Source organism: Melozone crissalis, unplaced genomic scaffold (assembly GCF_028551555.1).
Source record: "Melozone crissalis strain CALT ecotype California unplaced genomic scaffold, PUWL_Pcris_2 ptg000107l_1, whole genome shotgun sequence".
Lineage (NCBI taxonomy): Eukaryota > Metazoa > Chordata > Aves > Passeriformes > Passerellidae > Melozone > Melozone crissalis.
Genome location: NW_026535884.1, coordinates 89,795 through 103,011, shown reverse-complemented (window position 1 = coordinate 103,011; position 13,217 = coordinate 89,795). Strand labels below are relative to the sequence as shown.

General features: G+C 54.6%; 1 protein-coding gene across 2 annotated transcripts in view; it reads right to left on the bottom strand.

Annotated features, from left to right (window-relative positions):
- The window catches only part of ATP13A2 (ATPase cation transporting 13A2), a 30,187-nt gene that overhangs the window by 15,558 nt on the left and 1,412 nt on the right, over positions 1-13,217 (bottom strand). The window contains exons 2-10 of one of the 2 annotated variants that reach the window (XM_054292004.1): positions 8,053-8,126; positions 6,847-7,014; positions 5,889-5,947; positions 5,189-5,297; positions 5,021-5,103; positions 3,286-3,363; positions 2,535-2,604; positions 1,512-1,646; positions 1,321-1,387 (exon numbers count right to left, since the gene is read on the bottom strand). In XM_054292004.1, coding sequence (XP_054147979.1) covers positions 1,321-1,387; positions 1,512-1,646; positions 2,535-2,604; positions 3,286-3,363; positions 5,021-5,103; positions 5,189-5,297; positions 5,889-5,947; positions 6,847-7,014; positions 8,053-8,126 — 843 coding nt within the window. The remainder of the gene's footprint in view (positions 1-1,320; positions 1,388-1,511; positions 1,647-2,534; positions 2,605-3,285; positions 3,364-5,020; positions 5,104-5,188; positions 5,298-5,888; positions 5,948-6,846; positions 7,015-8,052; positions 8,127-13,217) is intronic. The other variant, XM_054292005.1, reaches the window with a different exon arrangement.

The following is a 13,217-nucleotide window of genomic DNA, read 5'->3' as shown; positions in this document are numbered from 1 at the left end:
GGTTATTCCTGTGTATCCCAACATTATTCCCATGTATAATAACGGTATTCCCATATATCATATTGTTAATTCCCATGTATCCCAACATCACTCCTGTCTTATAACACTATTCCCATATATTGTATCATTATTTCCACGTATAATAGCATTATTCCTATATGTCATAATATTAATCCCATATATCATAAGGTTATTCCCATATATCACAACATTATTCCCATGTATCCCAACATTATTCCTGTGTATCCCAACATTATTCCCATGTATAATAGCATTATTCCCATATATCATAACGTTGTTCCTGTCTATCCCAACATATTCCCACACATCCAAACATTACTCTGGTGTCTCATAAGATTATTCCCATGCATAATAACATTATTCCCATATATCACAACATTATTCCCATGTATCCCAACACTATTCCCACACATCCCAACATAATTCTGGTGTGTCATAACATTATTCCCATGCATAATAACATTATTCCCATATATCATAACATTGTTCCCAAGCTCCCCAACACTATTCCCCATATAACATTATTCCCATGTATAATAACATTATTCCCATATATCATATAGTTATTCCCATGTATCCCAACACTATTCCTACACATCCCAATATTACTCTGGTGTTTCATAACATTATTTCCATGTATAATCACATTATTCCCATGTATCCCACCATTATTTCCATGTATCCCAACACTATTCCTGTGTATCCCAACACTATTCCCGCACATGCCAACATTACTCTTTGTTGGGATGTTTTATAACATTATTCCCATACATCACAACATTATTCCTATGTATAATAACATTATTCCCATGTACATTAACATTATTCCCATATATCATAACATTGTTCCTGTCTATCCCAACACTATTCCCACACATCCCAGCATTACTCTGGTGTCTCATAACATTATTCCCATATATCATAACATTATTGCCATATATCCCAACTTTATTCCCATGTATCCCAACATTATTCCCGTGTCTCCCAACATTATTCCCACACATCCCAAGATTACTCTGGTGTTTCATAACATTATTCCCATGTATAATAACATTATTCCCATATATCATAACATTATTCCCATATATCATAACATTGTTCCTGTCTCTCCCAACACTATTCCCCCACATCCCAACATTACTCTGGTGTCTCATAACATTATTCCCATGCACAATGACATTATTCCAGTGTGTCCCAACATCACTCCCACCTATCCCAACACTACTTCGGTGCAGAACCAGGATCCCAAAGGACACATCATCCCATCCCAACCACCACCCCAAAAATCCTCCCTCTCACCTCCTCCAGGCCGCCGGACCCGTACCCCCATGGACATCCTGGCCATGTTCCTCAGCGTGGTGCTTTGCTGGGAGGGAGGCAGTGATCAGAATCCAACCAAAACACGGGAAACCATCCCAAAAAACGGCCTGGGGGGCTTGGAAGCAGGGAGGGAGGACAGGGAGAGCTGGGATAGGGCTGTCCCCACCCACCTTGCGCGTCTCGTAGAGGGACAGCCCCAGCGAGAAGGTGGAGATGAGGAAGATGCAGGCGGCGTAGTAGTAATAGGCATCACACACCCACAGCACCATGCTGAGCACTTGGAACAGGTAGAAGGGGTTGAGCACCTGCAACAAGGAGAAAAAACAGCTCTGGGAGCTCACTGGGAGACCTCCTTGGGGTGGGAGAACCTCCCCCAGCCCATCATGGGATTTCAGGATCCTGGAAATGGGGGAGAGCTTCCCCCAGCCCACCACGGGATTTCCAGGCTCCTTGGGGTGGGAGAACCTCTCCCAGCCCATTATGGGATTTCTAGGTTCCTCAGGGTGGGAGAACCTCCCCCAGCCCATCATGGGATTTCAGGATCCTGGAAATGGGGGAGAGCTTCCCCCAGCCCAGTATGGGATTTCCAGGTTCTGTGGAAATGAGGAGAGCTTCCTCCTGCCCAGTATGGAATCTCCATGCTCCTGGAAGTAAGGAGAGCTTCCTCCATCCCATCATGGATTTCCAGGCTCCTGGAAATAGGCAGAGCTTCCTCCATCCCATTATGGGATTTCCAGGCTCCTGGAAGTGGGAAGAACTTCTCCCAGCCCAGTATGGGATTTCCAGGCTCCTTGGGGTGGGGAGAGCTTTCCCCAGCCCAGTATGGGATTTCCAGGTGGGAGGAATTTCTTGGAGGAGGAAAGGCTTCCTCCACCCCATCATGAGCCTTCCAGGCTCCTGGAGGCAGAGGAGAACCCAGCCCTTCCCTGGGGCTGGCAGTCCCCAAACCCTCCATCCCACCTGGAATTCCCTATGGATGCTGCTCCCAAGGATGCTCAGCCACCTCCACAACCCCTGGGGGCTGCTCCTGTCTGCACCCAGAGGGTCAGGAAGGGTCCCCTCATGGCTCTGCCTTCTCCCCAAATCCTCTCCTCCCGTCCCAAGGGCCAGGAAGCGCTTCCAGACAGGGACAGGGAGCAGGGGAGGGATCTGTCCTGGGAAAATCCACTTCGGAAGCCCAGCCTGGAACCCACCTCCTCCACCAGGAGCCTGGCATAGGACTTGACGGGCACCTCGATGAGGTTGGGGCCGTAGATCTTCCTCCTGAGGGGGGGAAGGACAGAGAGGGAATTTTATCCTTGGGAAGGAGAGGGAAGGAGTTTTATTCTTGGGAAAAGAGAAGGAAGGAGTTTTAACCATGGGAAAAGAGGGAAGGAGTTTAATTCTTGGGAAAGGAGAATTTTATCCTTGGGAAAGAAAAGGGAAGGGAAGGTTTGGGAAGGGAAGGTTTGGGAAGGGAAGGGATTTTAACCTTGGGAAAAGAGAGGGAAGGAGATTCATCCTTGTGAAAGGAGAATTTGATCCTTGGGAAAAGAGTGGGAAGGAACTTTATCCTTGGGAAAAGAAAGGGAAGGAATGCCACCCTTGGGAAAAGAAGGAAGGAATTTCACTCTTGGGAAAAGAAAGGGAAGGCATTTTATCCTTGGGAAAAGAGGGAAGGAGTTTGATCCTTGGGAAAAGAGAGGGAAGGAGTTTTACCCTTGGGAAAAGAGAGGAAAGGAGTTTCACCCTTGGGAAAAGAGAGGGAAGGAATTTTATTCTTGGGAATAGAAAGGGAAGGAATTTCACTCTTGGGAAAAGAGAGGGAAGGAATTTCATCCTTGGGAAAAGAGAGAAAAAATTCTATACTTGGGAAAAGAGGGAAGGAGCTTGATCCTTGGGGAAAATAGAGGGTCCAGGATTTCCTGCTCCCTGGAAAAGCCCCAGGACGCTGCCAGCCCCCACCTGGCACCGTGCTCCTGCTGGTCCAGCCCGGCCTGGCACAGGTGCAGCTCTGCGCAGCTCCAGCCCTCGTCCAGGACGCTGCGCAGCAAAGGAAAACAGGGAGAGAGTCAGAAGCAGCGGGGAGGGCGGAACAAACAGCACGGCCAAGGGCTGGGGACAAACCCACCCCTTTGGAAAGGGAGAGTGCCCTGTTCCTTGGCCTCTCTGCAGCCCACGGCTGCCAAGGGAAGGCAACAAAAGGGGCACAGTCCGAGAGCAAGTCGGGAGCGTCCGGCCCTGCCAAACCGCCCCGGCCGGTTCCCCGTGCCCGGGAGCACCCTGAGGGCACCAAGGATGGCTCCAGAGGCCTGGGAGTGCTCAGGGTGATGCCTCAGGGTTTGAGCCTTTATATTTTCCATGTATTTGTGACCCTGCAGTTCTTTAGTGTGTAACTCCAAACCCCACACGCAGTGCCAGCTGCTGTTCTCCCATTTGGGGCAGACACAACAATTCCTCTCCAAGCCTGGCACTCAAGGACACCTCACTGCCTCAGGATTTCATATATTCCTTTAATATGTTTTTTATTATTTGTATTTGTAATATATATTGGTAATTTGTAATATATATATTATTTAATATAAACTGCAATTTATATATTAATAAATACAACATAATAAATATATTAATATTATTGTAATATATTTATTATTTAATATGTTTTTTATTATTTGTATTTGTAATTTGTAATATATCCCTGCAGTTCTTTAGTGTGTAACTCCAAACCCCACCCACAGTGCCAGCTGCTGTTCTCTCCCATTTGGGGCAGACACAGCAATTCCTCTCCAGGCCTGGCACTCAAGGACACCTCACTGCCTCAGTCCCCCAGAGATTCAACAAAAGGGAGCTGGGGGAGCAAACTTGGGGTGAATGACTTCATTAGCTGAAGCTGTAATTGGAGGATTAAGCCCCAATATGCAAATGGACCAAAGTTATAAAAGTGTGAAAACCTGTGAGCCGTGGTCCATTTTTGGGAGTAGCCCCTGGAGGGCTTCTGATTGCCCAAGGTGCCTTGACTGAAGGCCTTCAAAAATCAATAAAAGTGATTTTATTCCCTTAATTTGGCCTGGCCTCTGTTTTTAGGTAGCCCCGAAAATGGCACCAAGGGACAGGAGATACAGGAGATACAGGAGATACAGGGGATGCTGGGGGCAGGAGGGTCCTGAGGGAACTCAGGAATGCCAGGATCCAGGAGGGTCCTGAGGGAGTTGGGAATGCCGGGATCCAGGAGGGTCCTGAGGGAGCTCAGGGATCTGGGAATGCCAGGATCCAGGAGGATTCTGAGGGAGCTGAGGGAGCCAGGAATGCTGGGATGTAGGAGGATCCTGAGGGAGCTGGGAATGTCAGGATCCAGGAAGGTCCTGAGGGAGCCGGAAATACCAGGAATGCTGGGATACAGGAAGGTCCTGAGGGAGCTGAGGGAGCTGGGAATGCCGGGATCCAGAAGGATCCTGAGGGAGCCGAGGGACCTGAGGGAGAAGGAATGCCAGGATCCAGGAGGATCCTGAGGGAGCAGGAATGCCGGGACCCAGGAGGATCCTGAGGGAGCTGGGAATGCTACGATCCAGGAGATCCTGAGGGAGCTGGGAATGCTAGGATCCAGGAGGATCCAGGAAGATTCTGAGGGAGCTCAGGAATGCCAGGATCCAGGAGATCCTGAGGGAGCTGAGGGAGCAGGAACGCCGGGCTCTGGCAGTACCTGACCCTGCAGAAGGCCTGCCGCCGCTCCAGCCACACGTAGCGCATTCCCTGGAACAGGTAATACCTCAGGAGGTTCTTCTGCTGGAAAGGGACGGGAAAACAACACATGAGTGGGGTGTCCAGGGACAGGGAGAGGGCCTGGGGGTGGGGAAGGTGCCGGTGCCACCTCGTCCTTGTCGTGCAGCCGCACGGTGTCACGGCTCTCGTCCTCGTCCGGCACCGCCACAGCCACGCTGCTCCTGCGCTCCGGCTGGGCCCCGGGGTGCTGCTCCAGGCTGGGGGGAAACTGGGATCAGCCATGGCCTGTCATCCTCCATCAGGGACACCGGGCTCGGACACCCTCCCTCAGGGGACACTGGGGCTCACCCAACCTTCCCTCAGGGACATTAGGGCTCAGCCTGGCCTGCCACCCTCCCTCAGGGACACCTGGGCTCAGCCATGGCTTGCCATCCTCCATCAGGGATACCCGGGCTCAGCCCGGCCTGTAACCCTCCCTCAGGAACATCAGGGCTCAGCCACCTTCCCTCAGGGACACCCAGGCTCAGCCTGGCCTGTCAGCCCCAGCCTGTCACCCTCCCTCAGGGACACCTGGGCTCAGCCCCCCACCCTCAGGGACACTGGGGCTCAGTCACCCTCCCTCAGGGACACTGGGGCTCAGCCCCCCACCCTCAGGGACACTGGGGCTCAGTCACCCTCCCTCAGGGATACCCAGGCTCAGTCACCCTCCCTTGGGGACACTGGGGCTCAGTCACCTTCCTTCAGGGACATTGGGGCTCAGTCACCCTCCTTCAGGGACATGGGGGCTCAGTCACCCTCCCCAGACCCAGGAGTGGCCCCGGACCCCTCAGGGACAGACCCCAGCTCACCTGGCCTCGCCCAGCGGCTCCGTCAGCACCTTGGTGGTGAAGCACTGCCCAAAACGGTCCTGAAACACAGGGATGGGGGACTGGGAATGCCCAGAGTGTTCCCAGCTCCTTCCAGAACCTGGGAAGGCCCTGGACACGCATCCCAGGTGAGGGATGAGGTTTGGGGACAATGAAGAGATGTTCCAAGCTGGGCAGGCTGGGATGGAAGGGGAAAATGTGGAGTTATTCCTGGAATAATCTGGCGCTTGAGGAAAGGAGATGGCAGTCACAGGCAGGAGGACAAGGAGAGGGAACATTCACAGGGTCCTGTTGGGAACTTGGGGCAGAGCCCAACCCTGGATCCAGAGAATCCAACTGCCAATCCACAGAATCCAACCCTGGATCTACAGAATCCAGCCCTGGATCCACAAAATCCAGCCCTAGACCCACAGAATCCAACTCCCACTCCACAGAATCCAACCCTGGATCCACAGAATCCAACCCCGGACCCACAAAATCCGACCTCAGATCCACAAAATCCGACCTCAGATCCACAAAATCCGACCTCAGATCCACAAAATCTAGCTCCCAATTCACACAATCCAACTCAAGACCCACAGAATCCAACTCCAGACCCACAGAATCCAACTCCCAATCCACAGAATCAACTGTGGATCTGCAGAATCCAACCTCAGACCCACAGAATTCAAACTCAGACCCACAGAATCCAACCCCAAACCCAAAGAATCCAACCCTGGATCCACAGAGCCCAACCCCAGACCCACAGAATCCAATCCAGACTCCCAGAACCCCACTCCAGACCCAGAGAACCCCACCCCAGACCCACAGAACCCCATTCAGACTCCCAGAACCCCACTCCAGACCCACAGAACCCCACCCCAGACCCACAGAACCCCATCCCAGACTCTCTCCCAGACTACCAGGCTGGGAACCCCGTCCGGGATCCCGCGGCACTCACCCTGATGATGAGCCAGTCGGCCTGGCCCAGGGCGCAGGGCTGGCACTTGGCCTGCACCTCCAGGCTGGGCTTCCAGTGGAAGAGCAGCAGGAGCAGCCCCGCGCTCAGCACGGAGCCCGCGTGGCACAGCAGCACCCGCCACGGCCGGCGCTGGTAACCCGTCACCTCCTGGGGACAGGGGACGCGGGGATCAGTGGGGATCGATCACTGGGGATCACTGGGAATTGATCACTGGGGATCAATCACTGGGAATCACAGGGAATGAATCATTGGTGATCAATCACTGGGAATCACCGAGGATCACTGGGGATCAATCACTGGGCATCAATCACTGGGAATCACTGGGGATCGATCACTGGGAATGAATCACTGGGAATGAATCGCAGGGAATTACTGGGGATTGATCACTGGGGCTCACTGGGGATCAATCACTGGGAATCACTGAGGATCAGTCACTGGGATCACTGGGAACTAATCATTGGGAATGAATCGCTGGGAATCACTGGGGATCGATCACTGGAAATCACTGGGAATCAGTCACTGGGGATCACTGGGAATTGATCATTGGGAACTAATCACTGGGAATGGATCACTGGAGCTCACTGGGAATCAATCACTGGGGATCACTGGGGATCAATCACTGGGGATCACTGGGAATCAGTCACTGGGGATCAATCGCTGGGGATCGCAGGGAATGAATCACCGGAAATCACTGGGAATCGATCACTGGGGATCACTGGGAATTGATCACTGGGGATCACTGGGAATTGATCACTGGGAATGGATCACTGGAGCTCACTGGGAATCACTGGGAATCAATCACTGGGGATAACTGGGAATCAATCACTGGGGATCACTGGGCATCAATCACTGGGTATCACTGGGAATGAATCACTGGGAATGAATCACTGGGAATCGATCACTGGGAATCGATCACTGGGAATCGATCACTGGGAATAACCGGGAATCACTGGGAATCAATCATTGGGAATCACCAGCAATCAATCACTGGGAATCAATCACCTGCACCCGGCTGCTCAGACATAAAATCAGCTAAAATCCATTACCAACCACTAAACCCTGAACTCCCAACATCCCAGCATGACCGAGCCCCAGGGCAGGGGAAACCAAGGGGCTGGGAAAGCAGCACCTGGGGGTGTGGGGAGCCCCGGGATGGGTGTGGGAGACCCCCCAGGCCAGACCTACCATGTGGGCCGGGTCGGTGTCCGGCTGCAGCGTCCCGTAGCCCGGGCGCTGGGCCCCCAGCAGCCGGCTGCTGTCTGCAAATCCACCAGAAACAGGAGCAGGGTCAGCAGAGGGGCTGCTCAGCCCTGGGGCTGTGCTCCCCGGGATGAGGGGGTGGCTCCTGGCCCATCCAGCCGGGATCGCTGCCCCCTCATCCTCCTGGGCACGTGACGGTCACGGGGACGAAGCCGGAGCAGCCCCGGGATTTCTGGCGTTATCCCAGGAGCTCAGCGGGCACGGGAAGGGAGCAGGGCTGGGCTGGAGCCAGGCCAGCTCTCCCTGCCACTTTTCCAGCTCGTTTGCTCCTTGTTTGCTCCCTGGGTTTGCTCCTGGCCGCCAAAAAATTGGCATTTCCCCGTTTTAACCATGCTCCAGTTCCTGTCGGGCTCTGCTGCACCTCAAAGCCCAGACTTGGAAACTGGGATCAGGAATCATCTATGGCATCAGCCCTGGGATCCCTCCAGGTGGGATCTCAACCATCACCCTCTGCGCCTGAAGCTGAACCTGCTCATTCCCTAAATCCAGGATGGATCAGAAAACACTGAGCCTGCTCATTCCCTAGATCCAGAATGGATCACAAACAACCGAGCCTGCTCATTCCCTAAATCCAGGATGGATCAAAAGTCACTGGACCTGCTCATTCCCTAAATCCAGAATGGATCAGAAAACACTGAGCCTGCTCATTCCCTAAATCCAGAATGGATCACAAGTCACTCAGCCTGGTCCTCCCCTAAATCCAGGATGGATCACGAGTCACTGATCCTGCTCATTCCCTAAATCCAGGATGGATCACAAGTCACTGAGCCTGCTCATTCCCTAAATCCAGGATAGATCATGATCACAGCATTCCCAAGGCTGGGATCTCAGAGCAGCAGTGGGGAGGCAACACGTGGCACAAGCCCGGAGCTGGGAGCTGTTCCCACTCCTGGAACACGTGGATATTTCCTGCCTGAGCCAGAGCTGGGTTTCCAGGAGGGCACAGAGACCAGCTCAAGGATCTACACTGGAAAAACCACCCCGGCTGCATTCCTGCTGCTCCCTGTCCACCCCAAAGCTCCTCTGCAGGGGAGAGAAGCCATTCATTAAAACCATTCCCTGGTTTTGGTGATCCTGGTGGGGAGGATCCATCTCCAGCTCCCACAGCTGGTGTTGCCACACAGGACAAATTTGGAGGGGGGGAATTGGGGGATGAGCCTGGGGGATGGTTCAGTAAAACAAAAGCTGGACCAGGAGCCAAGAAAAGGAAGAGAGGGGTCAGCTGTCCCCAGTGCCAGCCTCAAATTCTGCAAAAAGCAGGAATTCTGCAAAAAGCAGGAATTCCAGCTGCAGGGACACCGGGAGTGCTGCCCTTCCCAATGGCAGGACAAAGGACAGGGCAGGGGGAGGGTCATGCACAAGGGCTTTTCCCGGTATCTGCAGGAGGGGGGGAAAGCATCCAAACAACCTGAAACCAGCCCGGATCCCTTCCCAGAGCCCCTGGGCAATGGGAAGCCCGGCCTGAACGGAACTATCCCGGCTTTTCTTGATCCTACAGCAACAAATCCTTGGGAGGAACCAGGCGGCTCCACAAAGCCCCTTTCCGTGAGATTCCAACCCCGTTCCGTGGGATTCCAGCCCCATTCCCGGCGAATTCCTCCCCTCCTGCTCCTATCCTGGTTGTTCCCAAAGCTCGGCAGGTGAGGAGAAGCCCCGGCACAGACTCACCCCGCCTCATCCTGCCGGGAGCGCCCGCGGAGCCACTCCCGACAGGGGTGGGATCGGCCGGGATGGGGTCGGGAAGGATGGGATCGGAATGGGTGGGATCGGTCAGGATGGGGTCGGGAAGGGTGGGATCGGATGGGATGGGATCGGGAAGGATGGGATCGGATGGGATCGGGAAGGGTGGGATCGGGAAGGGTGGGATCGGATGGGATCGGGAAGGGTGGGATCGGTCAGGATGGGGTCGGCCGGGATGGGATTGGGCGGAATGGGATCGGGAAGGGTGGGATCGGCTGGGATGGGATGGGATCGGTCGGGCTGGGATCGGGAAGGGTGGGATCGGCTGGGATGTCCCTTCCCCGCCCCCGGATCCCGGGAATTCCCCCGGAGCCCTGCACAGAGCTCTGCTCTCTGCTTCCCTCTCCGCCGCTAAAACAGGGATCAGGAGGAGGAAAAGGGCCAGGAGAGGCTGGAATCCCGGAGAGGGCTCAGCATGCACCGGCCCGGCTGGTCGGGAGCCAAGATCTCGCACTGCTGATGGATGAGCACGGGCAAAATCCCACCTGGAGCTCCCTGCAGCCGCCTGGCTCCGAGTCCAGGCCCTGCCCTGTCCTCTCGGGTGGAAATTTGGGAAGAGGCTGCTCTGGATGCTCCCACAGCCACTGCACATCCTGGCAGGGGGGATGGACCCTCAGACTCTGGAGCACAGAGCCAAAAGCCAGGATGGGATCGAGATCCAAGACTTGGCTGGGGATCAGCTGGGAATGCCAGGTCCTTGTCCCAGCATTTGGATCCGAGTCACAGCCCCCTCCCCAGCGGAGTGCACATGGAAAACAGACGGATGCTGCTACTGGAGACTTCTCCATCAGCTTCCCTGGGCAGCCCTAGCCCTTCCCAAGCCCCTTTCAGGAAACAAACAAACCCCAAGGGGGCCTGGAGACCTCCTGCTGCTCCCATGGTTCCTGCTGGATGGTGTCTGGGCAGCACCATCCATCCATCCATGGATCCATGCCTACATCCGTCCATCCATCCACACAGGCTGGAAGCTGCACACAAGATCAGGAAGCTCCATCCAAGGAAGTTTCCGTTCCAACCACTGAGGTTGATGGGATGGGGTTGGCAAGGCCAACTCGGGGAGATGGGGACACGGAAGATCAGGAAAACGCAAAATTTGGGAAAGAGAGACCCCCATAAGGAAGTGTTCGGGTCATGGAGGTTGAACTGAACCCAGGAGGATCTTCCAGAGCCTTTGGAAGAGAGCAGAGCCCGAGGGCAGGGTCAGGCTGAGATCCTGGTGATTCTCCTGCCCTTCCCATGGATCCTACAGGAACCATCCCAGCTGGACAGGGACACTCTGTCCTTCCCATGGATCCCACAGAACTGATCCCAGCCAGCCAGGGATGTGCTGCTCTTCCCATGGATCCCACAGGAACCCATCCCAGCTGGACAGGGACATGGGGCCCTTTCCATGGATCCCACACAACTGGTCTCAGTCAAACAGGGACACGCTGTCCTTCCCGTGGATCCCACACACCAAGCCCATCTGACCAGGCCGTCAGGTCCTCCCGGAAAAACAGCCCAAGGCTGGAGGAACAAAGGCTGAGATGGGTCTGATCCAAGGTGGGCATGTGGAAAACCAGGATTGGGACTCCCCAGTGCTGGGAAATCCATGCCCAGGCATCAAACCCCTGAGACAGCTGAGGAACAAATTCCTGGGAATTCCCAGCAGCCCCGTCCGCCTGCACCAGTTGTGGTTTGGGGTTTTGGAGAGCTCCTCTGTGAGGAGCGGGGCTGTGCCGTGTGCCAGTGAGATCCTGGCACTCCAACTCTGCTGGCACAGGGGGATCCTCCCTGGCACCCAAAGCCAGTCTGGAGGGAAGTGCCAGGAACATCCCGGCTCGGGGAACACCGCGGTGTGAGTGGGAAAACAGCGGGTTCACACCCCAACCCCACAATTCCCCCAGTTCCGGGTAAATGAGGGCTCCTCCTCCCTCTGGAAGAGGGGCTGCACTCCCGACATTCCTGATGGAAGCGAGGAACTGGGGGGGAACCTCTCCAGCAACCCTTAAATCAGGAACTGAGGGAGAAAAGGGGGAGCTTGGACCCTCGAGTGCTGCTCGGCTGTGGATTGGGATTGGGGTGGGTGAGGGGGATCCCAGGGGATCTGAGCGGGATCACCACAGGGATGGGACTCCCAGAGCACCCAGGGATGTCTCCCCTGCCCTGCCCTGCCTGGAAGAAACATCCCAGCAGGAAAAGGGCCAAGGTCGCTCGGCAGAGCCGCTCCCGTGTTCCCGGGAATGGGAATCCCGGCCGGAAGGATCCGGAACCCCGGGTGCCCTTTTCCCACCCTGCACCTCATTCTGTCGTTCATCCATGAAAAAATCCCTGGGATTGCTCCAGGATGGGATCTGAGAGGTGATGGGTCCTTCCAACCCCAAATCCCAGCCTGTTCTCCACGATCCCCATGGGAGAGGGACAGGAATTTGGATTCCCGAATTCTGGGTGGGATCCACCAAGGGAAACGGCTCTGGGAGGGCCGAGGGGATCTGGGGTGGGGTTTGGGGCCTGGGGGAATTGGGGTTTGGAGAGTTTGGGGGGCTTGGGGTTTGAGGGGTTTGGGGTTTGAGGGTTTTGGAGGATCTGGATGGTTTGGGGGGGTTTGGAGGGTTTGGACAGTTTGGGGTTTAGAAGGTTTCGGGAGTTTGGGGTTTGAAGGATTTGCATGATTTGGGGTTTGAGGGGTTTTGGGATTTGGACGGCTTGAGGGTTTTAGAGTTTGGAGGATTTTGGGGGGTTAGGAGGGGTTGGGGAATTTGGACGGTTTAGGGTTTGAGGGGTTTGGGATTTGGAGAGTCTGGGGGTTTTGGGAGGTTGGGGTTTGGAGAGGTTGGGGTTTGGAGGATTTTGGGATTTGGAGGGTTTGAGGATTTTGGGGTTTTGGGAGTTTGCGGGGGGGGGCTTGGGGTTTGAAGATTTGGATGGTTTGCGGTTTGAGAGATTTGGGGTTCGAGGGGTTTGGAGTCTGGGGCTTGGAGGGTTTTGGAGGATCTGGATAGTTTGGGATTTGGAGGCTTTGGAGTTTGGAGAGTTTGGGGTTTGGAGGCTTTGGGGTTTGGAGGGTTTTTGGGGGTTAGGAGGGGTTGGGGGTTTTGGGGTTTGGATAGTTTGCAGAGTTTGGACAGTTTGAGGGTTTTGGGGTTAAGAGGGTTTGGACAGTTTGGAGGCTTTGGGGGGTTTGGAGGGTTTGGACAGTTTAGAGGTTTTGGGGTTTGGACAGTTTGGGGTTTGAGAGGTTTGCGATTTGGAGGGTTTGAGGGTTTTGGAGTTCAGAGGGTTTCAGGAATTTGGGGTTTGGACAGTTTGGGAGTTTGAAGGATTTGGATGATTTGGGGTTTGGAAGATTTTGGAGGGTTAGGAGGGGTTGA